The sequence below is a fragment of the Haliotis rubra genome, unplaced genomic scaffold, assembly GCF_003918875.1.
Source record: "Haliotis rubra isolate DU_JTF1 unplaced genomic scaffold, ASM391887v1 Scf192, whole genome shotgun sequence".
NCBI classification, from domain to species: domain Eukaryota; kingdom Metazoa; phylum Mollusca; class Gastropoda; order Lepetellida; family Haliotidae; genus Haliotis; species Haliotis rubra.
Genome location: NW_025765914.1, coordinates 640,946 through 666,100, shown reverse-complemented (window position 1 = coordinate 666,100; position 25,155 = coordinate 640,946). Strand labels below are relative to the sequence as shown.

At 38.5% G+C, this 25,155-nt stretch overlaps 2 protein-coding genes across 2 annotated transcripts; both read left to right on the top strand.

The window, feature by feature from the left end:
- Positions 1-7,780: 7,780 nt before the first annotated feature.
- Positions 7,781-10,704, top strand: LOC124274552. The gene is made up of 5 exons (XM_046709914.1): positions 7,781-7,871; positions 8,880-9,021; positions 9,534-9,652; positions 9,950-10,025; positions 10,513-10,704. Exons 1-5 carry the CDS (start codon positions 7,829-7,831, stop codon positions 10,625-10,627), a joined length of 495 nt encoding a protein of 164 aa, XP_046565870.1. The 5' UTR covers positions 7,781-7,828; the 3' UTR covers positions 10,628-10,704.
- An 8,972-nt stretch (positions 10,705-19,676) lies between these two features.
- On the top strand, positions 19,677-24,580 carry LOC124274550. The gene is made up of 5 exons (XM_046709913.1): positions 19,677-19,761; positions 20,793-20,940; positions 21,618-21,736; positions 22,841-22,916; positions 24,382-24,580. The coding sequence occupies exons 1-5, from the start codon at positions 19,716-19,718 to the stop codon at positions 24,491-24,493; spliced, it is 501 nt and encodes a 166-aa protein (XP_046565869.1). The 5' UTR covers positions 19,677-19,715; the 3' UTR covers positions 24,494-24,580.
- The last annotated feature ends 575 nt before the right edge of the window (positions 24,581-25,155 follow it).

The window sequence follows — 25,155 nt, the reverse complement described above, 5'->3', positions numbered from 1 at the left end:
GCCGCTTTTAGCAGTATTTCAGCAATCTAAATTTTTTATAACTTGGTCCACAGGAGAAAGTAGTGGGAAATAAGGTTCCATGTCTATTATCTCTTTCAATAAACCATAACTCAAATCTGAATAAGATAAACAACTGACAAGAAAATACTTTCGTATTCAATTTCACTGCTACTGCATTAGTTACAAACTTTTATAACGTAGGGGAGTTTTTTATGTGTTTTTTTTTGTGTGTGTGTGTGTGTGTTGTGTAACGCCGCTCTCACCAATATTCCAGCTATTTGGCTATTTCACGAGGAATAACTATTTCAAGGTTCCCAACTTTAAGTATATTTAAATATCAGTTCACATTTAGATTTTTTATAAAAAGATATTGTATTGATTGATATATTTTGATCAGCATATCTATCGTAAATAGTAAACAAACCGTTTCTATTTGGAAGAATGAATAAATAACTGTGATTGTTAGTGACTGTACCTTCAAAGGGGGTTGAAGAAGTGTAAAATAATTGTCCCCCTGAAAGGATATGTACGTCCCATTTCATTCAATTTAATGAAAGTATTTCCCATTCTCCTATTTTTAAAACTGTTTCAATGTAGGGCTAATTTGTTTCAAAAGGTGTGATATTTACAAATCCAGCTAGGGTCCATGAAGGTAGCAAAGGTACGGTGCCCATGGCCCTTAGTATGGTGATCTGCCTTCAGTTGTTGGTAATCAATGGTCCGTTTTTATATTGCATTGTTCTATTTAATGATATTCTTTTATGACAACATGCTAGTTTTAAGTTAATATCTGTGATACTCTAGTAGCTTTGCTGTCCATCGATCTTCAAAATGCTCAACTGTATCCAAATGACTTACTTGCTGGACTGAATGGACAGAAGAAGCAACCAGGAAGGGTTGTATACTCCCCGGAGAAGTGACAATCAAAATCCTGTAACAATGATGTCGTGTAACAATGTAGCACTTTAGGCATGTTCTAGGGTATGAGTTTTGCGCTATGCAAGTAGAAACAGTAATATAATTAAAAGATATATTGTGCCCCAAAGAAATTAGAAACGTTTTCCAGACGAAACGCCTTAATCTACCACCATAAAGAAATCCATGCCTTAATACGTTCATACAACTATTTAATATGTAGCATAATTAGTAATTGCAAAACATTTCATTGAGGTATGAATACTGATATAATGCATCATGAATGTATACTAATTTGAGTATTCCAAAATGTCAGCTTCTCATAAAATTTGTATATGAGGACAATTAATTCTTTTTCCGTCACTTATTTTCATTCTTCTGATTTTTATATTTTTTCCAATTAAGTGAAAAATGTGCAAGCTGTTCTCAAGTTTGCAACAAAATATAGTTTTTGACCGTTCACCTACTTAGAATGAAACGGGGATCAACAGAGGGTCCCATTACTCTAGAGTGGATTAAAATAGATTCATTTTGCCCTACCACACTCGGCAATAACCCAGTTACGTGAAAGGGTCATAGCGCTGCGCATAATGTTGGCGAACAACGTGTCACGATCTGTAAATACCTCTGTATTATCTAAAATAGAAAAAAAAACCAAGACTTTGATTGATGAATAGTGCTTCTTTGACCAAAAAATGTCACGTTATAATTTATGGTGCGTGGTCTTCACTTAGTGCTGATTCAGTGTAATGTGTTTTTAGGTCATGGATTTGATCTTTATTTGACGTAAATAATGCAACCATATGCGTCGCTTGCATTTAGCCTGTAATAGCTATTAAAATCAAAGGGTAATTTTACATAAAGTGGAACTTTATTTTGCAGATAATCGAGACTGTCCTCTGTCGATGACGTATGATGGGTACTTCCTGTAAACATAATGCATATAATTATAGACGTATATGTAGATAAATGTCTTTTTGAAAAATAGTTGTAATATTCTAAATTGCAGGATGAAGGAACGCTGTAATATCCACAATTATATTTCTAATGTTGAACCCGGCTTCAGGGCCATCACAGTAGAAAACATGTTCTGCCTGAGGCAAAAGGAAATTTATCTTTAATCGTTTTACGACAATATTTCCCAAAACATGACTCCAATAAGCATGACATACTGTAATGCGGTTTGTAAGGGATGTTGCAGTAAATATGTAGATATTACAGTTTCGGTGTGTTCAACACCCAGTTGCTGTGTAAGATCAACTGACGGATTGTCCAATTGTTTTCCCGTCACTTTTTAAATCGGTACTTGCATTCTAAGCCCACGGTTGTGTATCTTTATCAATAGATCAAATTGTGTAGGATCATGTGGTCTGGAGTGGTTTTCTTCCTCAAGATATATCACCAATAGCATATCATTGCAGCTACTAAAGTGAGTGAGTGAGTTAATATTTAACGTCACATCGGCAATGTCTCAGCCATTTCGTGATGGAAACAACACAGTATAAAACACGGGCTATAGATCGCCAACAACTGAAGGTAGATCACCATACTAGGAACCATGGGACTTACATTACTTTTTCTACCTGCATGGACCCTAGCTGGATTTATACCATTCCCATTCCTTCAGCCGCTGGCGATTGTAGGACAATTTAGCCAACAGTTAAAATAACAAAAATACTGCCTTTAAAATGTGGTAAATTTATATTTTACTTTGGAAGTTTTGGGTCTTACGTGCCTTCTCAGGAGGACAATAATTTTACAATACTTTAACCCCCTTTGAGGGTACAGCCACTAACAAGCTAAGTTACTAATCTAAACTACCAATCATTAAAATATAGCTATTACATTAATCAGAATTCATCAAATAAATCAATTTCTTTTTAAAAAACAATAATTAAATGAAAATTAACATTTGTAAAAAGTTCCTCCACTGTTTTTACATAGAAATATTTATCCCTTATGACGGAGAATTCAACACAGTCAAGCAGGGTATGCTTGACTGTGACTCTCACATCACAAGGGAAACAAAACGGAGGATCTTCATCTTTAAACAGGTATTTGTGCGTATAACGCGTATGGCCAATGCGACATCGTCGCAAAATGACCTCCTCAAATCTGGACTGACAACCCAAGTAGGTGTAACCAATATAAGGTTTTATTTCCCGAATTTATTGATACCTACTTGGGTGTCCCATCTACTGCATCAGATCACGGATGTAGGTTATAATGCTAGCTTTGTAATCAGAGTATGGGATAAGAAGTGGTGTCACAGATTTGCTGAGTGCTGCCTTGGCAGCAAGATCGGCCATTGTTTTCCCAGAAATGCCAACATGGCTGGGTAACCAACAAAAGACGATGTCGCATTGGCCAGTAGCAAGTTCATTATACAATTAAATAATTTCTATTAAAAGTGGATGTTTACAAGAAAGATTTTTAATAGCCTGAAGGCACGAAAGATATTCGGAAAAAATAATGTATTGTTTATGTTTAGTGTGTCTTTGAATATATTGAAGAGCCGTTAATATGGCGTTTGCTTGTGCTGTTAAAATAGAGCTGTTATCCGGTATTCTAGAAGATATTGTTCTGGATCCAAAGACAGTGGCAAATGCCACTGCGCCTCCGTCCTTGGACCCATCTGTGAATAAGGATTTGTATGTATTATATTTTAGTTTTAATCGATTATATTCTTGTTCATATTGTAATTCATTAGTTTCTGATTTCTTGAACTTTGTCAGAAATAGGTCAACTTCAGGCCTCACCCGTTGCCAGTTTTCAGAAACGCCCATGGCTTCAAGAGATCCAAAATTATAATATATTTGGATCTTGTCTTCTGCCCCTTTTGAGGCTTTGCCACTATGGTATTTCTTAGAACATTCATTCTTTGGTTTGACTTATAATTTCCAGTTGGAAGTTTTGGAGTAGACTGTGATGATGATTTTTCATTCGACCGAGATTGAACTTCAACTGTGACTGGTGTTTTTGATAGTGATTCAACAGTTTGCGTTGACTGGTGAGGTGAGTATACCTCAAGTGTATCCGTGTCAACCCATGCCAAATCAGTTTGACCCATGATGTGGATGAAGTGGACATAGTTGCAGTTACTTTTTGATTCATTCCAGTGGATGCTCGAGTAATTGAGGCATATGACTCATTTGGTTCTGGGGTCTGAACAACAAGTATTCTGGCATCAGCAAAACTAATATTTCTTGTGAATTTAATTTAATTTATCTCCATTTGTTGTTTCCATAGTGGACATTCTTTGGAAAAAGATGAATGAGTGCCAGAGCAGTCTGTGCATTATTTAAAGTTACTATCACAATCTTCAGTTACATGAGTTTTTTCACCGCAGTGAGCGCATGTTATAGAATTTGTGCAGCTATTGACACCATGTCCATACTTTTGACAGTTAAAACATCTCAGTGGGTTTGGAATGTAAATGTCAACGTTGATGTTGCAATATCATGCTTAATTGATGTTGGATCAGTTGGAGAAGAAAAATGGAATAAGTAGGTATTTGTTCGTCTAGTTTCAGAATTTTTCCGGATCGTGAATCGTTTCACAAAAGTCACTCCTTGGTCCTTCATTTCTGAGACGATGTCCAGTTCATTCATATCAGCAAACAGTTGGTCCCGGTCTCTTACGATTCCTTTACTTGAGTTCAAAATTCTATGCGGAGAAACCGAAACCGGTATTCCAACGAACAGCTCAGTTGACATCAGATTTGTTGATTGCTGTTTTCTATTACAATCTATGAGCAGAGATCCAGTGCGCAATTGTTATATATTACGGACTTCACCTGCAATACCATGTACACCTTTGATACTGCAAAAGGATTGAGTTTTAAAGGTGATTTGTCAAGTGTCTCGATAACTAGAAATCGTGGGCAATATTCGTTTGAGTTCGGAGGTCGTTGGTCGTCATCACCACTGTCCAATGGACGTTTGTTTCGTTTTAGTATTTTTTTTTGTATTCCATAGTAAGTGTATAAGTTTCATCATCCGAGCTCCCTTACCCACCACGGAGTATCATATAGACAATGCTAACAGCAAGTGGGTCTCCGACTTGCAGCACCAGGGATACTCGCATGATATACTCCAGCAGAAAAACTAAAAGATGAATTCTTCCACCAGATTGGCCCATGAGGTGAGGTGAGGTGAAATTGGGTTTAACGTCGTGCTTGAGAATATGACGACGTACATGCGTGTGTATGTGTATGTGCGGCTGCTTGTACTAGCCCAGACTGAAGCTGGTTTTATAGTGCTAGCCCACTGAGATACCATGCCGCAGTGAAGCATGAATACCCCACTCAGACGCATAATACTGACTCCGAGTCGACCAGTCCTTGTTGTACCCATTAATGCCGAGCGCCAGGCAGGGACCAACAAGTACCATATTTAAACGTCTTTTGGTATGACGCGGTCGGGGATCGAACCCGCGACCTTCCGCTCTCCGGGCTGACGCTCTAACCACTACACCACGGATGCGATCAGATTGGCCCATGAGCCACCGCCTTCTGGGTATAAGTCTCTAGACAAATTACAAAATTAGCAAAGATGCACTTGAAATTCAATTGAAAGATCATTTGGCCAAGACTTATGACAAAACATTTTAAAAAGTTGAGATATTTTGTGCAACACAATAATACACAGGGCTTGGCATGACCAGCCGATTGGTTAAACCTGGCCCATTCAACCACCCGTCTAGGTGAAGTAAGGGGCCAAGTGGTGTGCTGGGCAAAAGGAACACTGTTCCAAGCTCCCAGTGCCCTCAACTACCAGACTCCCGTCCTCCACCGACACAGTGGCGCAACCCACGGCAAACAGGTTGGTGAACCAAATATACCCCCGGGTCCACACGGGGGGTTGAAAAGCTCTTAGCGTGACCCAGCACCCACCACGAGGAGGTGGCTCTTCACGGGTGCCACAGTTACTAAAGAAAATCACTACCTTATAGCATCTCTGTAATTATACTGGCATGGAGATTGACTTACCTGAAGCTAAAATAATGGCATATCAAATGGGACTCCATGCGATATAAGGAAACGTGTTATTTAATTGTCATCAGACAGAAGTAGCCAACCAATCTAACATTTTCCCAATAGCCTGACCCTACAGCCTTAATGATAACTTAAGCACTTCAAGCCCAAGGTTCCAGCTGATGCAGTTGGGACTTATAGCTTAGAAACTATGACATCCTTGCTTTGACATATACTTATCTGATCTTTGTAATGCAATATATAACGGGTTTGTTGTCTTAAAAACCGATTAAATTATAATTGCTACTACAAACTCGCACTGACAAAAGTATAATGTTAAACATTCTTAAGTCACGATTTCATGACTAGACAGATACCCGTGCCGAAGCATGACCGTGAAATACTGAACAATATTTCAGTTATTCTCCAGAAACAAACCCTACCCATAGTTACGGAAAACCGGAAAATAAAAAGCTTCCAAAATAGTGAGTGAGTGAGTGAGTATGGTCTTAGTACTTTTACGCCGCTTTTAGCAATATTCCAGCAACATCACGGCGGGGGACACCAGAAATGGGCTTCACACATTGTACCCATGTGGGGAATCGAACCCTGGTCTTCGGCGTGACAAACGAAGGCTTAAACCACTAAGGCTAATCGTGTCTCTTCATTTCATTTCAAGCTATAAGATATACAGGAACATAATATATCCAACTTTTTAAAGGACGATATTTATGCTTTCGACAGCGGAAGGAAAGGAAGCTCCACCTAAACATAACACTCGAATCCATATGTCATGTATACGATACGATACGATAAGATAAGATAAGATAACATACATAAATAAACGACATTCTTCACATGCCAGTTGGGTGCCACTGCAGACAGGTTCGTTGAAGAGGTTGTATATAAGGAAACGGTGCCAGTGTCAAACATAACATATATGCCGATATGCATCCTTAAGAATTTTCAATAAACTACAGAGACGGTTGTACAAGTCTGACTATGCCATGGTCATGTGTTCAAGAATCAATAGTGATTTTACCAGGTGTTCACGAAAAGGTGGGCGCATCATGCCTCCCCGGTAGCACACGTCAAATGCAAACACAAAAGCTAGTAAGGTGTTCATCTGAAAAAATATACGTATAGTATAAGATGAAATAGGGATTTGCAACTGATGTTGGTGACTGTTGTGTCAAATTTAGAAAAGTCCTCCACGTCAGAGGCCTTGAATGTTGTAACCCTGATCGGACCATTTCAAAGCAAGACCTGTATGAAGCTCTTAAAAGTCTTGAGAACAGGAGCATGCGCCAATGTACCTAACAAGTGGTAAATGTAAACGGTTGGGGCCGTTGGAATACTACTCCACAGAAAGGGTAAGTTAAACTACTGAACAGGTTAAGTATCCCTCTTTTGTCATACAGCCTTTGGGGAGAAATCTCTGTCAAAAGCAGATTTAATAACACGATCCTAACTAAATCGTGAACATATCAAATAGTGGGGACACAGACCTTCGCGAAAAGATCGTTAATAAGCAGTCAGCAGAACGGCCGACGAATTCATGAACAGTGGTTCGGCTGAGTCAATAATATACAGTATGCAATAGACACCGACGACCTATTCTGCGGGGAAACGTTGGGCTGGGTTATCACGCAGATGGAGACTGCACTTGAGTTAATGTCTCCCTCAATTATACCGTCAGATTTAGTTGTACACTAACATATATATATATAGGAAAAGAGGATGATTGTCGACGTGTTATGCATTTAACTGAATATTAACAGATATTTCGTGATAACCTTTACACTTTACATGAATGGACATGATGATTACTCTTACAATTGAAACAATTGGGAACGGTCATTAACATTTGTCATCATGTCTTGTATAAAAGCATGGCATGTTCTGTCGCATCTAGCACATCAGCTGCTTATTGCCAGGATGAAGTTTGCGATATGTGTTGCGGTTGTTCTCATCTCATCTGGTAGGTAACCTATTTAATTTCGTATGTATGTATACTCAGCGGAATTATTAACGGGCCTTGCAGATAATAGTGAGTGAGTGCGTTTCACGCCCTTTTAGCAATATTCCAGCAATATCACGGCGGGGGACACCAGAAATGGGCTTCACGCATTGTACCCGTGTGGAGTTGCAGATAGTAAGAGGTATATGTCGCATTTTCAAATTCCAAAAATGCGGTTCAGTTGCACCTGGACTGAATCCCCAATTTATGCTCACGCTGAGTGTTTATTATTTCACATTAGGATGGGCTGACACGCTGGAAGTGTTCAGGTGTGTGTTTTGGGTGGCTTCTTAAATCACCTTCAATCTTGCACTTTTGATTTTGTTTATGGTCAACCTTTTTTCAGTTACATAAAAAACACCGAATCAGTGTTACGTAGTCATAACACGACATACCCCATACTTCAGACATATTGACGCTAGTTTGCTTACATGTATGTATATGTGTGGCGAGAGACCCTTGGGAGACCCTTCAGTTAATGACGCTCAGTTTCTGTCGCAGTTGGATTGTAGCGTTGGACACATTCAGTCCCACACAACATTCTGTAACTGGCATTCAATTATTGATGGCTGATTCAAATTCACTATGCGTCGTGGCTATAATCCGTTTTTAACACGGTACCAGAATGTCTCCTTCCAAATTGTATTTGAAAAAAGATATTCAAAACAGTGTTCAGCGACACCAGCATTGATTTTGTCGCTGCGATCACTTTGAGAAAAATTGACGCGTTTTGATTTGACCCAGATATGGTATTGTTGTTTTATTATCATTTTCCAATTGATGAAATGATCCTTCACAGTGACGCATGTCCTGTGATATCCTGCCATGCATATTACAACAGTCAACCTTTTGCGATTACACATGGAACAACATGACTATCAAATATGTGTCGTCAAAGTTTTGGTTAAAGGAAATAGGTGCTATGTAACCTTCGTAGAAGTTTATATCTTTGTTTATGTGCCGTTCCAGTGTCCGGTCATGAGTGGTTTTCAAGGAGAGATGCGGAACCAGATGCTGCATGTCGAAACATATATGCACAGATGAATGCGATCATGCGACAACCGCAGTTTAGGTATCTTATCCGAGATGGCGAACTGAGCCTTGACTGCAGGTTGGTATCACAATTCGCGGATAAAACCTTGCAAAACAATGCCTTTTATTCACACACACACACACACACACACACACACACACACACACACACACACACACACACACACACACACACACACACACACACACACACACACACACACACACACACACACACACACACACACACACACACACACGTTTGCCACCATACCGTAAAGCTATGGGAACATGAACAACTGTAGTGTACTGAAATCATTATACATATGACAAGAGGCAAGAGTCATCTTGTTAAATAATAATTTATTGATTACTATTAATTACATTTCCGTATTGACAAAGCTGTCAGTATCTTCACTCAACCACCTCACTACCAATATTAAAGATGTTGTCCCACATGCAAAAAAGATAGATACTAACAAATCACAGGCGACCTTTTATTATTTGATAAATATTTGCATGATACCTTTCGAATTATGCTTATTCGACTACAAGGCAAAAGTGCTTATACATAATATTTTCTCTTTGCAGCGAACAGACATTGGCGAAAGCGGACGAATGCCAGAACGGTTCGTTCGTAATGTGCAGCTCACAGTTCTCGGCCAGGCAGCTCAACATTGCACTGAATGCCTTCTGTCGCCACAGAACAGGTACACGACTGATGTCTCTGAACAGGGGGCCGGTGGGGTAGCCTAGTGGTTAATGCATGGTTAAAGACCCATGTTCGATTCCCAACATATTGTGGAATGATGCTAAAAGCGGCGTCAAACTGAATTCACTCACTCACTCTGAGCAGTCTCATGAGCACACTTAGTCCACGTGCCGACTTGGGTGACACGTGGATTCATCACAATAAGTTAACACTGACAATTTACTTTGTAAATGTTATAGCTCCAGGGTGTAAACACCTTCATTAATACCTGATGTTACTTGTTTATCCTTCACAGATATCGAGAACGAGCCTACATGTTGGACTAGTGATAACTTACCGTCGGCTGTTACTTCATGCGCTGGACGAGACAGGTGGGATGACACATTTCCATTCACTCAACTAATTCAAGTATTGCATAATTACCTTGAGGTAATTTACATGGGTAGGTGAACCTTACCTTGTGTACATCTAGATATATAGTATCAATATATTACTTGTGAACTGACCCACAGCGATCCGGCTTTGAATTGGTCTTCAGCAACCCATGCTTGTCGTTAGTGGCGTCTAACAGGATCGGGTGGTCACACCGCAACGAGTCGCCGAGGTGAGCGTGGAAGCATGGACCTGCCTTTAATGCAAATCTTGGTGACAGATTTGCCTACATTATTTACGACTGCCAGAAATCTTTCGTTGTGGGTTCAAATCCACAATTTCCCCTACTTTTGTCTCTAGGTTTGACAGCGCTACACCGGTCTCTTTCTTTGGTTTCAGCAATGTAGAGAACATCTAAAACCTCTATTTCATGTTTTTCTACCTTCTTTAAAGTAATTATTTTCTAAGTATGGATATTTCTTTCAGGTCTGCCTTTGCCCTGTGTGCTGAGCAAAACGTGGCCAACCTGACAGAGTGCTCTGCCACTACTGGCGCCATCTTCCGGCAGCTGATTGTGGCTGTTTTTGATAAGAGGCACTAATGCGTAATAACACGTGACAACAAATTGGCCCAAAACATCTTGCAATGATTGTTTGCTAATAAATCAATCAAAATGTGGACAATCGTTTCATTCATTTCGTCGTTTTCATATTATTGTTCTATCGCTGAGACGAGAGCCAGGGATGGTACCGTATTAAAGCCATCCTTTTAAATGTACATTTAACACTTGGATGCTTTCCTTGTATGTGAGTTCAGACAACTGACCCACTGTAAATTGTCTTAAAGAGAGGATGGACATGTTTAATCGTTGTATCATACCACCACGGGGTTGGGAGAGACGGGGCTGAAATTTATAGTGGACATTCGTCTAGCGAGTGCGTGAGTTTACTTTTACGCCGCAGTCAGCAATATTCAAGCTATATGGCGCCGGTCTGAAAATATCAAGTCTGGACCAGACAATCCAGTGATCAACACATTCGTCGAGACATCACACGAGAGAAGAAGAGAGAACACACAGCTGTTTTGATATTATGCAAATTAATGTTTGTCTTGAACCCTGGTCTGAAATGCCTTCTCAAAAAACATTTGAGATACAGAAACATGGTCTTGTCACGAGTGACAAAGTAGTCACAATGAAAGAAAAACGACTTATATAGTTAGTGTGGTTTTTAGTCAGTCATCATGTCAAGATACTATATGTACCGTTACGTGTCTACTACCAAGTTGAAACAAAAACGTTAACCGGGAACCAGTCCGTAAAAGAACTCAGTTAGAAACCAAGAAACAACAAAGATTAAGAAATGTATTCTAAAATTGACCAAGTTTACAAATCAGTACAAATGTATCTCTATGACAGTTTAACATTGTGGCAATACAAACTCAAAGGTTATATAATACAGTGATATAGAAGACAGTAATGGTACTATTTACCTATCAGCAATAGTAATCCAACTTGGAAGAGTAACCAGGCTATGCTGATCACAACGCTGGTCTTCTTGTATCTTGAGATGTAATGTGAGATAAGAGGCAAGCAGTAACTCCTCTTATATACCAAGGAAATAGACTCCAGACTCCAGATTCTCCAAATCCCTGGACCAAAATAGCCACCCCACCCCATCCCCATTGGGTGGCAGACCTTTCAAAGTTCTGTTTAAATATGGCAAAGGTCTAAATATAACACACCATTGCATCTCACTGAATATCACAGGTGTACTGTATTACACTTCGAAAATTGTAACACATTGAATATCACTGAAATTTTAAACTATTTTCAGCATTGTATATATTTTGAGGGTAGGCAAATAACAGGTTCCTAGTAAATATTATTCACATAAGTCTTACATACATCCAATTTACAATGTGTGTCTATGGATATCAATAAACAAAATCTGTCTAGTGTCAGAATGACGAGAACTTGTAATAGTGTATACGTTAGTGGATTATTCGAAGTTAGTGGCCAACGTGGCATAAACTTTGTGTATATGCATAGAAAATACGACAAAGGTTTGTCGTATGAGTTTGTTATTTTTTAGTGTCTCAAATTGGGTAAAATTCGACTTTATGGATAATGGTGTAAGAAGCTACACCGAAATGTCGCTTCATTAGCAGAGGCGAGTCACTTTTGTTTGAATGTATATCAGAGAAAGTATATTTCGTGCACTAGACAAGTGGGTGTGGTGGTGAGAGAGAGAGAGAGAGAGAGACCCAGCGCATATTATGTTATACAGAGAGCAAATGACCCAGCTGGGGACCAACAAATATCCATCTTTAGTATACTGTACCATTACTCTCTGGAATGACAGAACCTCCAGATGGTGCATGCCCTTAAAACAGTTGGGTATTCCTACATATAAATGTTCTAAATATTAGAACAATGACAAGTGTTGACGCGTAATATGTTCGACATGGAACAACGTTTATATCTGTAAAACATAACATCAATACACATCTGACAGCAAACACGTGTCGGATTTAGATTAGGAAGGGCGAATAATCTCTCGGGAGAATCATGTCTGTCAATCGTATTGCGTGTCGTACAGTTGTGACTTACTTGGTATCATGCACCCTTTGGACATTAACTACCGATGCTTTGTCAAAGTCAAAGTCGAAAAAGATGTTTATTGTATGAAAGGCCTCCGGCCCATATACATGAGAGTTACAGTGATAAAAGGAATATTCTGGATATTTACATATATATTTAAGGGTATACAATTCGCTTTATAAGAAGATCTCTTTTTAGCTAAAGCATATTTTATATATAAGGACAATTGAGCAAGAATATTTTCATTATTGGTTTGTAACAAAGATATATATGCATAATGGGGCTGCTTTGCAAGAAGATGGTGCGGTATATATTTCTGTCTTAATTCGTGATAACAAGGACATATCAGGGTAAAATGAATTTCATTTTCTATTCCAAGGTTACATAAAGGACAATATCGACGTTCTTTCTGGACAGAGGTTTTTCTACCCTCATTGATCATTAAAGATAACAAACCTAAACGATATTTTACGAACATTGTTCTCCTTAAACTATATGTTGTAATTATTGATAAGTATTTTTCTGGCTGGAGTAACGTTTTAAAGGTCCTGTAATATTATCATATCTTGAGCTTGAGTCTAGGGTGGAATTCCATTCTTGATTGAACATATCTATTGATCTAACACGAAATTCATTCATAAAACCAGTTCACATCGCCAATTGTTTGGCTCAACCATACGAAACCGAAACCGTGAGAAAATAATAAATTTCTGATATCAGTTACCCAAGTGTGTTTTCCCAAATTATCCAGATTTAAAAGCATATTGTAAGCTAATTTTGGCAGACGTTGTTCGTGCATATTTAGAACCTTGAACCAATATTTTAAACATCTTATGTGAGAATTGATATACAAAGGAAATCTGCCACATTCGCCATATACCATGCAGTTAGGTGTCTTTGAGCTTACATTGAGGTACTTTTTACAGGCTAAAAGATGCACTCTCTCAATACAATCAAAACGCTGAAAACCCCATATTTCAGATCCATATAATAAAATGGGTTGAATCTGAGAATTAAATATCTTAAAAAACACATTGGGTGACATAGTTCCAACTTTGTATAAAACCGATAAAACTTGTATTAAAGCCCTTTTTCCACGTAAAGTTAAGTTATGTGCACATTTATTCAAGTTCATTCTGTTTGAAAACAAAAACCCTAAGTAAGAATATTGATCGGATACATTAATCAACTGACCATCAAAAACCAGCGTTCGTTTGTGGCCACAGGACCGCCCCTCCTAAATATCACAATTTCTGTTTTGCTTAAATTTACTGTTAACTTCCATTCTTTTAGTATAACTTCTAAGATATTTAATTGATTTTGTAAACCGACCACAGTATCCGAAACTAAAATAACGTCGTCAGCAAAAGGAGCATTAGGACTTTTACAAGATCTGGGTACATTTGGATTCCATGTTTTCCAGCTAAATTGATATCGTGATATAATTCACTAATGAAGAAGGAAAATAGGAGTGGACTTAAGCAGCAACCTTGACTTAAACCAAGTGGGCAATCGAAAATCTGTAACCCCGTCTTTGCAACGCACACAAGATCGAACGTTAGAATACATTGATTTGAGAATGCTAACCATTTTCCCTCGTAAACCTGACTTGCGTAAACACTGCCATAATTTACAACGACTGACTGAGTCGAATGCCTTTTAAAATCTACAAATGCTATGTACAACTTATGTTTTCTTTTTGATAGCGATTTTGGACTAGTGCATACAGAGTAAATATATGATCAGTGGTAGAATATCCCTTTCTAAATCCTGCCTGCGATTCAGATTTATTTCCTCCAGATGTTATTCGGAAGATATACATTATCAGTCATTACACACATGTCAGCCTAGATCTGTAGCTCCTTTAAATGTCCAACGCATTGTCTGTTTATATTACCTTTTAAGACTGACATTGTCTGTGTTATATCTATATGAAAGTGGATGAGTGTGAACTTCCTCAAACTCAAGCTTGAGCTGCTGGAAAGCACATATCAACTCAACCTGCCGTCTAATTCAGCTTAATACGCAAGTATCTAGACAGAACAGACAACGTTTGTACACGCCTTAGTCTGTCTCACAGTCCCTGAACCACATTATTTTCAATTCTTCCTAGCACTTTCTGCAATGCTAATGCTATGAATGAAACAAGTCTAGATTCCCTCATCTCTGGTCTCCCTGGGGCTCCTTTTCAATTTAAATGACTTTGTTTGTTACATTCAAACTTATATATTATGGAATTAAGTACAGTTGGTGATATGTGGTTGCATCCAGGATGGGACTAGAATATAGTCAATCATGCTACGCCGCACCCACCAATATCCCATCTATATGGCGGCGGTCTGTGAATAATCGAGTCTGGACCAGATAATCCAGTGATCAACAACATCAGCATACGATGACATGACCACCCAACCCCGTTAGTCTAACCCGGTTCTTCACGGGTGCACATAAAAGAACGTATCCGGTTCATGTTTCCCACTCTTGTATAAGGCAGTTTTACTAGCAAGCAGTTTTAAATCATTGCTGAAAACACGTTATTCAGCAAAGCCTACAAAGACTAATCGGTTCTATTGATTCAAAGCTCTTTTCAACGTTTACAATTGGGGAAATGTGTGGGCCAAGTGCTGGTTATGGCATTCTATGGATATTTTGTTTCTGGAGGTAAGTACTGACGATTCATGTACTGTGATCACGAGCGTTGCTGTTCTGAAAGACAAAACGTCCAACAAAATCTTTTTAAACAGGGCAATGGAGGGTGTCAGTATATTATCCCGACACGACCGTAAGCATTTGGGGTTTGCTGGTGTGTGTTGCATTGCATAGTCAAAGACTATTCACAGACTGTGAAACATTGGCTACTGTACGCTGACGTCTCCCACTTTCAAGCATGCCAACAGTCCAGACACAGTAGACAAAGCATCGGGAGTTTGTGGAACTGTTATCGACTTCAGCTAATTGTATGCTCAAAAATGTCAATCGCAAAGAGACCGAACAAATACTCTAAATACAGATTGTAGAAATGCGCGACGCAATGCTCGTAAACATCTTCGTAGATTCAGAGTGACTCGTAGTAATTATGATAGACGGAAATATTGCGAAAGTAGAAATAAGTATAAAGCTTGTTGTCGAAAGTATAAGTTTGATATGAGAATCCGCAGACAAGAAAGGTTAGAAAGATCTATAAACAGTCCGTCTGCATTTTGGAAAAGTATCCGCCATTTACAAAAAAGAAATACGTCCGGAAATAGCATAACTAAAACTCAATGGTTAAATCATTTCAAAGATGTATATTCAAACGGTGAGATATTAGACTCAACATTCGACGATGAAATTAACACTGTAGATTCCAATAATGACTATTATACAGAAGTAGATCAACTTGTACTAGACAGTCCTATTGCCGAACAGGAAATATTAGAAGCGATAAATCATCTTAAAAATGGGAAGGCTGCTGGACCTGACTTTATCATAATAGAAATGATAAAGTGTTCTAAATTCGAAATTATGCCGTTCCTTACGAAATGTTTCAATAAGCTGTATGAACATGGAATTTTTTCCCTGCAGTTGGTCAAGCTCTATAATAAATCCACTTCATAAAAGGGGCGACAGAAACGATCCAGATAATTATCGGGGTATATCATTAATGAGTATCTTGGGGAAAGTATTTACGTTGATATTGAACAATAGACTATCAAACTGGGCGAATATGCGTGATAAGATTCCTGAATCGCAGGCAGGATTTAGAAAGGGATATTCTACCACTGATCATATATATTTACTCTGTATGCACTAGTCCAAAATCGCTATCAAAAAAGAAAACATAAGTTGTACATAGCATTTGTAGATTTTAAAAAAAGGCATTCGACTCAGTCAATCGTTGTAAATTATGGCAGTGTTTACGCAAGTCAGGTTTACGAGGGAAAATGGTTAGCATTCTCAAATCAATGTATTCTAACGTTCGATCTTGTGTGCGTTGCAAAGACGGGGTTACAGATTTTTCTCGATTGCCCACTTGGTTTAAGACAAGGTTGCTGCTTAAGTCCACTCCTATTTTCCTTCTTCATTAGTGAATTATATCACGATATCAATTTAGCTGGAAAACATGGAATCCAAATGTACCCAGATCTTGTAGAAGTCCTAATGCTCCTTTTTGCTGACGACGTTATTTTAGTTTCGGATACTGTGGTCGGTTTACAAAATCAATTAAATATCTTAGAAAGTTATACTAAAGAATGGAAGTTAACAGTAAATTTAAGCAAAACAGAAATTGTGATATTTAGGAGGGGCGGTCCCGTGGCCACAAACGAACGCTGGTTTTTTGATGGTCAGTTGATTAATGTATCCGATCAATATTCTTACTTAGGGTTTTTGTTTTCAAACAGAATGAACTTGAATAAATGTGCACATAACTTAACTTTACGTGGAAAAAGGGCTTTAATACAAGTTTTATCGGTTTTATACAAAGTTGGAACTATGTCACCCAATGTGTTTTTAAGATATTTAATTCTCAGATTCAACCCATTTTATTATATGGATCTGAAATATGGGGTTTTCAGCGTTTTGATTGTATTGAGAGTGCATCTTTTAGCCTGTAAAAAGTACCTCAATGTAAGCTCAAAGACACCTAACTGCATGGTATATGGCGAATGTGGCAGATTTCCTTTGTATATCAATTCTCACATAAGATGTTTAAAATATTGGTTTAAGGTTCTAAATATGCACGAACAACGTCTGCCAAAATTAGCTTACAATATGCTTTTAAATCTGGATAATTTGGGAAAACACAACTTGGGTAACTGATATCAGAAATTTATTATTTTCTCACGGTTTCTGGTTTCGTATGGTTGGAGCCAAACAATTGGCGATGTGAACTGGTTTATGAATGAATTTCGTGTTAGATCAATAGATATGTTCAATCAAGAATGGAATTCCACCCTAGACTCAAGCTCAAGATATGAATATTACAGGACCTTTAAAACGTTACTCCAGCCAGAAAAATACTTATCAATAATTACAACATATAGTTTAAGAACAATGTTCGTAAAATATCGTTTAGGTTTGTTATCTTTAATGATCAATGAGGGTAGAAAACCTCTGTCCAGAAAGAACGTCGATATTGTCCTTTATGTAACCTTGGAATAGAAAATGAAATTCATTTTACCCTGATATGTCCTTGTTATCACGAATTAAGACAGAAATATATACCGCACCATCTTCTTGCAAAGCAGCCCCATTATGCATATATATCTTTGTTACAAAACCAATAATGAAAATATTCTTGCTCAATTGTCCTTATATATAAAATATGCTTTAGCTAAAAGAGATCTTCTTATAAAGCGAATTGTATACCCTTAAATATATATGTAAATATCCAGAATATTCCCTTTATCACTGTAACTCTCATGTATATGGGCCGGAGGCCTTTCATACAATAAACATCTTTGACTTTGACTTTGACAAAGCATCGGTAGTTAATGCCCAAAGGGTGCATGATACCAAGTAAGTCACAACTGTACGACACGCAATACGATTGACAGACATGATTCTCCCGAGAGATTATTCGCCCTTCCTAATCTAAATCCGACACGTGTTTGCTGTCAGATGTGTATTGATGTTATGTTTTACAGATATAAACGTTGTTCCATGTCGAACATATTACGCGTCAACACTTGTCATTGTTCTAATATTTAGAACATTTATATGTAGGAATACCCAACTGTTTTAAGGGCATGCACCATCTGGAGGTTCTGTCATTCCAGAGAGTAATGGTACAGTATACTAAAGATGGATATTTGTTGGTCCCCAGCTGGGTCATTTGCTCTCTGTATAACATAATATGCGCTGGGTCTCTCTCTCTCTCTCTCTCTCTCTCTCTATCTCTCTCTCTCTCTCTCTCTCTTTGCATATAGACTGACGCTTAGTCTCCGATAATATATAAGTTTGAATGTAACAAACAAAGTCATTTAAATTGAAAAGGAGCCCCAGGGAGACCAGAGATGAGGGAATCTAGACTTGTTTCATTCATAGCATTAGCATTGCAGAAAGTGCTAGGAAGAATTGAAAATAATGTGGTTCAGGGACTGTGAGACAGACTAAGGCGTGTACAAACGTTGTCTGTTCTGTCTAGATACTTGCGTATTAAGCTGAATTAGACGGCAGGTTGAGTTGATATGTGCTTTCCAGCAGCTCAAGCTTGAGTTTGAGGAAGTTCACACTCATCCACTTTCATATAGATATAACACAGACAATGTCAGTCTTAAAAGGTAATATAAACAGACAATGCGTTGGACATTTAAAGGAGCTACAGATCTAGGCTGACATGTGTGTAAAAACCGGGACAACAGATTGTGAGATCTTACGTCACTTACTGGAAGACACCTTCCATTTGTATTACCATCAACACACACAGACTGATAAATACGATTTGATCCAGTTCACTGCCGTTCCGGTTACTCCAACACATCACCTCCAAGACTGCAAGAAGAACCGTGGTCAACAGCAACGAAAGCAGCTGGTAAGTCAAGCAATATCAATATTGCTCAACCATACAAAGATGAGAGTCACGTGTAATATTTATCCTACCACATTACTCGAAATGTACATTCTATTCACTTTGAGCATCGGCAACACATTGGTAGGATGGATTCTGTGATACGTAAAGCAGTTTCCCTATTTTTGACAGGAAGGTAAACATTGAAGTGAGGGTAATTTCTATGGAAAAATAGTTTCTCGATTTTTTGTATTTTTCTGTGACGATTTGGAAAATGTCTTATTTACAATTTGAAAACATAAAATCTCTACAATATCCAAAAGGTATGTGTAGGCGACAAGTCACGTCTGACTGTTTCCTAAGTATGCAAAAAGTTGTCACAGGATTCCAATTTTCCGTTAAATTGCTCAATAAGCAATAAGTACCGCTAAATATGCTATTTTTGAACCTATTATTCTATTATCTCAGTGAGGGGCTTGGGGTGACAGCGTGACTACTTTGTAATTGAAATACATGTGATAAATCATTATAATGTCTATACTCATATAAAGACACGGGACGTACTGTGGCAACCAAATCAAGAAAGTCGTTGTCAAGATGAAGTTGGCATTTGCATGTGTTACGGCTGTTCTTCTCTCTGGTGGTAGGTAACCATTTTACTGATTTACGTTTTGATGTGTATATTGATTGCAGTTCCACGGATCATGACGTAAATAGGTCAATAACCAAAGACGATACAGAGCGACGGTTGACGTACGGTCAGGAAGGGTGTTGTTCGTCCTGGAACACAAATAAACGTCGACCCACCGGCTTGTAAACAGAACATAGGTGTCAATATGATTTCCAACTGGTACTGCCCCGTGATCCGTCCCTACACAACGTTGAATGGGGTATGTGCAGTCATACTGATGGGCGGTGGGGTAGCCTAGTGGTTAAAGCGTTCGCTCGTCACGCCAAAGACCCGGGATCGATTCCCAACAAGTGTATTATGTGTGAAGCCCATACCTGGTGTCCCCCGCAGTGATATTGCTGGAATATTGCTAAAAGCGGAGTAAAACCAAACTCACTCACTCTGTCATATTGATGCCTCTTGGTTGTGAGAACCATGTGCAGTGACAATTATTACAAACAGGGGAAAAGTATTAAACCTTTTGTTATACGTTTGTCAACTTATTCGAAGTCGAAATTCGAGGCCAAATATTGCCAATCGGATCATCCCCATGGGACGTCTTGGAAGCTTGAGAATACCAGGGGCGGTGGGGTAGCCTAGTGGTTAAAGCGTTCGCTTGTCATGCCGAAGGCCCGGGTTTGATTCCCCACATGTGTGAAGCCCATTTCTGGTGTCCCCCGTCGTGATATTGCTGCAATATAGCTAAAAGCGGCGTTTAACCATATTCAATCAGTCAGTCAGTCAGTGAGAGTCCCAGTGTGCAGTATATGGATTTAAGACTGTGTAAACAAGAGTTATGAAGCCACTATTATTTGAACTGATGTAATGATAATCGTCGTTGGTGACTGAATAAGGCTCTTTATCATCACAAATGTCTTCAACTATATATCCCGTCATGGCTACTGCCATGAAAAACCTTTAAGATACATATTAAAAGATCAAATTTTGAAATCGCCTGATATATCTCGTTAAAGAATTAACCATTGTCTGTGTGGACCTTCCAGTGTCGGGCCATGAGTGGTTCGCAAGGAGAGATGCTGAATCAGGATCATTTACTGCATGTAAGAACTTATTTGCACCAGTCGTTCGGATCCTGCAACAACAAAGATTCAGATATCTTATTGAAGATGGCCAACTGAGCCTTGACTGCAGGTAAGCACCTGAATTATAAGAACGTTATTTTATGGACAAGTGCGATACCTTTTTTTATTTCATTATTGATGCCACGTGTCGGTATAGATTCTTATAGTATTACCATTGTCAAGCAGTGAAGTAACATCCATAAAGTACCGTACTTTTCTCTTATTATTCATCAATTTCTTTAATGCTACTCAAACAGACAAGTACCTGAATTAGTTGTTGTTGAGTCACACACAGAGAGCACCAAACATGTAAATTACGTAACTCTCGGATACAGTGTCACTGATGTTAACTGTTGATAATTGGATATGTATCATCACAGGGACAGGAACTAGTACAATGCATAGTTCGTGTAACCTTTACACTAATCTTACAACCCAATGTGTATGCGATATGCTTAGATATACCATGCGAAAAGAGCCCTGTGTGTTTTATTTCGAGGTGAAACTACAGGAACATACACCAATGTCAAGCAGTGAAAGATATATCGATAGCTTCATTGAAGGACATTTTAGAAGTTGGGAAGAACGTCGTGAGTGTTGTCAAGCAGGAATGCAATATCCTTGATATTTACCATACCAACGTCTTACTTACAACACAAATCAGTTAATCAAGTTAAGATTTTACATTGTCATATTACCTTTATTACTGCTCGAAACAGTTGTAATTAAACTATGTTCTGTTTCCAGCCAACAGACAATGTCAAGAGCAGAAGGATGTCGATTCTCCGACGAGTTCGCTTGTTATTCCCGATACCCACCCGATATTCTGTTTATTGTCCTCAATACCTTCTGCAGCCACAGAACAGGTATACGCATGTGCAGCATTCCTTGAACAGTTTCATATATGAGTGAGTGAGTGAGTGAGGTAGCGACACTTGCAGTATTTCCGCAATATGGTGACTAAAACAAGTCACACATTGATAATGAATAAAGTTTTCTTATACATAATCTCTCGGCAAAGGACAGTAAACACCAGAAATATTAGTAAAACTAGCTTGCATGCAGTTTGACAAACTATCACTAATTAGGACTGTCACAGTAAACACCAGAAATAGAAGTAAAACTAGCTTGCATGCAGTTTTACAAACTATCACTATTTAGGACAGTACACTATAAAAACGGGCTACAGCTCGAAACCAACTAAAGGTAGGTCGCCATACCAGGGACGATGGGGACATACTTTTGCTATCTGCATGGGACCAAAACTCAGATTTAGCCATTACTACAATGAAAACATGATATGCCTAAAACTTTCGACGTAAGTACCCTATCTGGAGGACAATATTTTTACAATACCTTAACCCCTTTGAGAATAGAGCTACTACCAACATAAGTTCAACTTGCCAAATTACTCTACTAATTATGTAACAACATATATCTGCAAAAGATACTACTGAATATTTCACAAACGATTCTATTTCTTTTAAAAAAATTATTAAATGAAAACTAACAAAACGGTCCTTCATAGATGCAACTTTGAAATAGTTATCCGTTGTGATGGAAAACAGGTTAATTCCTCAGGGTAAATGGGCACAAATAATACTACCCAAACTTAAAACGATTTACTGTGGCAAATGTTTATAAATAAGTGTCAGAAGGTATGGGTTATTATCTGGTTTTCACTGATCGATCACTCTATTTGTTTATACTGGCGTCACTCGAGTACTGCTATGGCGTAAAACAATAACCACTCATTTTGATGCACAATTCTTGAATGGTGGCTGCTGCCGGAAGAATAGTCATGCTTATCATGTAGACACCTGGTGTCATCACTGAATTTCAGTCGCCCATTCATATAGTTTCCACAGATTTGTCCTTTGAAAAACAACAACAAATGAAATCAGTTTCCGTGGATAATCTAGACTGGTTATTCTTTTGCACTGACAGTATGTGTTATCTTACTTTTACAGAAATCGAGGACGATGCGTCATGTTGGACCAGTGATCGCTTGCCTGGGGCTTTTATTTCATGTTCACGTCAATCCAGGTAGGGTGTCTGTTCAATTTTACATTGGCATGTTCTGAGTAAAGGCCTGACATCTACCTGGGTAGATGAACTTATGTACCTTGTGCACATCTAGACAGCTCATGATAATACAAGGATATGACTAGTGTCCGTGAACAGTTGTCATTTGAATTGTGGAATAGATTTTGATGTGTTACAATGGGAATATATATTTGACCAACTCAAACAGCAGAGAATTCTGTCAGCATATTGCCCTAGATTACCTGAGTTGTTACCACTGCTATTTAGCTGTGATTCGACACGTGTCAGGTTAACAAATAACAAGAGCTTGGAATTAGATGGTCGTGCACACTTTTTGATTGGATAATCTGTATTATTGTTAAGTAGGATGAGGGGTGGTTTGGGCCAGGTCACAAAAGCAAGCCCCACTGTTGTTTCATATCAGCCTGTTTATTTTGTTTTGAATTCACAACCACAGTTTGCCTGTGGACTACCATATCAACATTTTATCATATACGACATTAAGGCACGATTTTGGCACAAATGGATGACGATGTGTCCGCACAAAACGGGGTGATCAAAGCAAGCCCTCTGGTTGGTTGATCCTTGTTTAGGAGACATTTACAACTGATGCTTTCTTTTGAGAAGCCATTGCTCGAAAAATATTCTTACATTAAGCAGTCGATGAAAGAAAAAAATCCCGCGAATTTATAAAGACTTGCAGATTTGCAAGCGTTGACCAATCAGAGGGCTTGCTTCGACCATACCCCCGTTCTGTGCGGACATATCGTCATCCATTTGTGTCAAGATCGTTTAGTTAAGAGTCAAAATCGGGTTTCAATCGACTTGCAGAAATAACAATAAAGAATTGGTAGGTTTCATGATTGGTGCTCGATAGGCCTATCGTCCATGATTATGTTCACATTAGGTTTTAACCGATTACATGCAATGGTAGCGTAACGATCGTCAAAGCAAGCGGGTGGAGTATACCGAAGTGTCCGGCCTTGTCATAATGTATTGTACTGTGAAGCATTTCGAGTCAGGGGTCATCTCCCAAAAAAAGACAAAGATTTTAATCTTTAATCTTCGCAAGACACGTGGGTCTGTGCATTAAGGGACGTAACTCTAAAATAAACTGGGTTCCGTCTATTGACATGTCGAGGGTTTGCGTGTATTCAGTCCGTACCAGTTTATCACGATCACCCGGACAATACGGCCTTATATGCATTTTCGGCCCGGGTGGTCAATATGGACATATGCCGACAGACAGTATTGTATGTGCAAAATGGTCAATATTATTCATAGGTATATAATAATGATACCTTATGACCCGGTTGTATCAAACTTTAATGACGTATTAACATGCCATTAAACGTTCATTAAATATTAGAGAAAAAAATCAGTGGAATCTCAGTAATACTATGAATGTGTTTTTGGTGACAGGTTATGCGTACTTTGTAACTAACTCCGGTTGTTCTGCCTTCAGTTCCGCCAACTTTGCCAACTGTGTGCAAGGAAGTGTGACCAATTTGACAGAGTGCTCTTCCGGTCGTACCGGCGCCATCTTACGGCAGCTGGTGTTGGATGTGCGTGCTTAGACGACGTCACACCTCCACGCAGACAGTGAGGAAACTGGACCGATACTCTAAGTAATGTTTGTTTGGGAATAAATTAGTCTATCATTACTATTATCTGTGTTTTGTATTATCGGTGAGAGAGAATGATATAGTGTCAGACGCGAGCCTTATGAGTCATTCATGTAGGTAGTTCCTCTGAATAAGAAATCCTTTCTTGACCTATAATTTCAATGACCCGGGCTACAACCAGAGATAGTATAGATGTCATGCTGTTAGTCGGTGATCAAATAAATTAACTAAGGTCTGTTCTTAAAATTTTAGATAAATACGAGAAACACATTTCCATATAACTGAGAAATATCTGCTGATTAAAAAAGTATGTACATAAAAGTGTTTTTTCCTTATTCGAAACTCAACAAAAAATCAGCACTACCCAGATTTTGTTGTGCAATCTGTAAATAACTCCACAGGGGCAATGAACTCTGACGCTTTATATTCCTTGTCCAAGTTACTGTCTCGTAATACCACTTACAAAATCATTGGTAACTTCTAATTTGAATGTTTTCAGCATGGATTTGTAGATCACTTTTAACTAATGCATGACAAATTTACTAGAGGTAATTCGTAAATGTGATAGGTCGACGATACATGTGCTATTGAGACCTATCCCTTTGTTTGTACAG

What these genes read in the sequence shown, in the direction of transcription:
- LOC124274552 (XM_046709914.1), top strand. Translation starts at nt 7,829, where the DNA reads ATGAAGTTTGCGATATGTGTTGCGGTTGTTCTCATCTCATCTG. An exon ending in GAACTGAGCCTTGACTGCAG is followed by an intron (nt 9,022 to 9,533) that starts GTTGGTATCACA and finishes TTCTCTTTGCAG; the next exon opens with CGAACAGACATTGGCGAAAG. An exon ending in CTTCTGTCGCCACAGAACAG is followed by an intron (nt 9,653 to 9,949) that starts GTACACGACTGA and finishes TATCCTTCACAG; the next exon opens with ATATCGAGAACGAGCCTACA.
- LOC124274550 (XM_046709913.1), top strand. Translation starts at nt 19,716, where the DNA reads ATGAAGTTGGCATTTGCATGTGTTACGGCTGTTCTTCTCTCTGGTG. An exon ending in CTTCTGCAGCCACAGAACAG is followed by an intron (nt 21,737 to 22,840) that starts GTATACGCATGT and finishes TTACTTTTACAG; the next exon opens with AAATCGAGGACGATGCGTCA. An exon ending in TCATGTTCACGTCAATCCAG is followed by an intron (nt 22,917 to 24,381) that starts GTAGGGTGTCTG and finishes TTCTGCCTTCAG; the next exon opens with TTCCGCCAACTTTGCCAACT.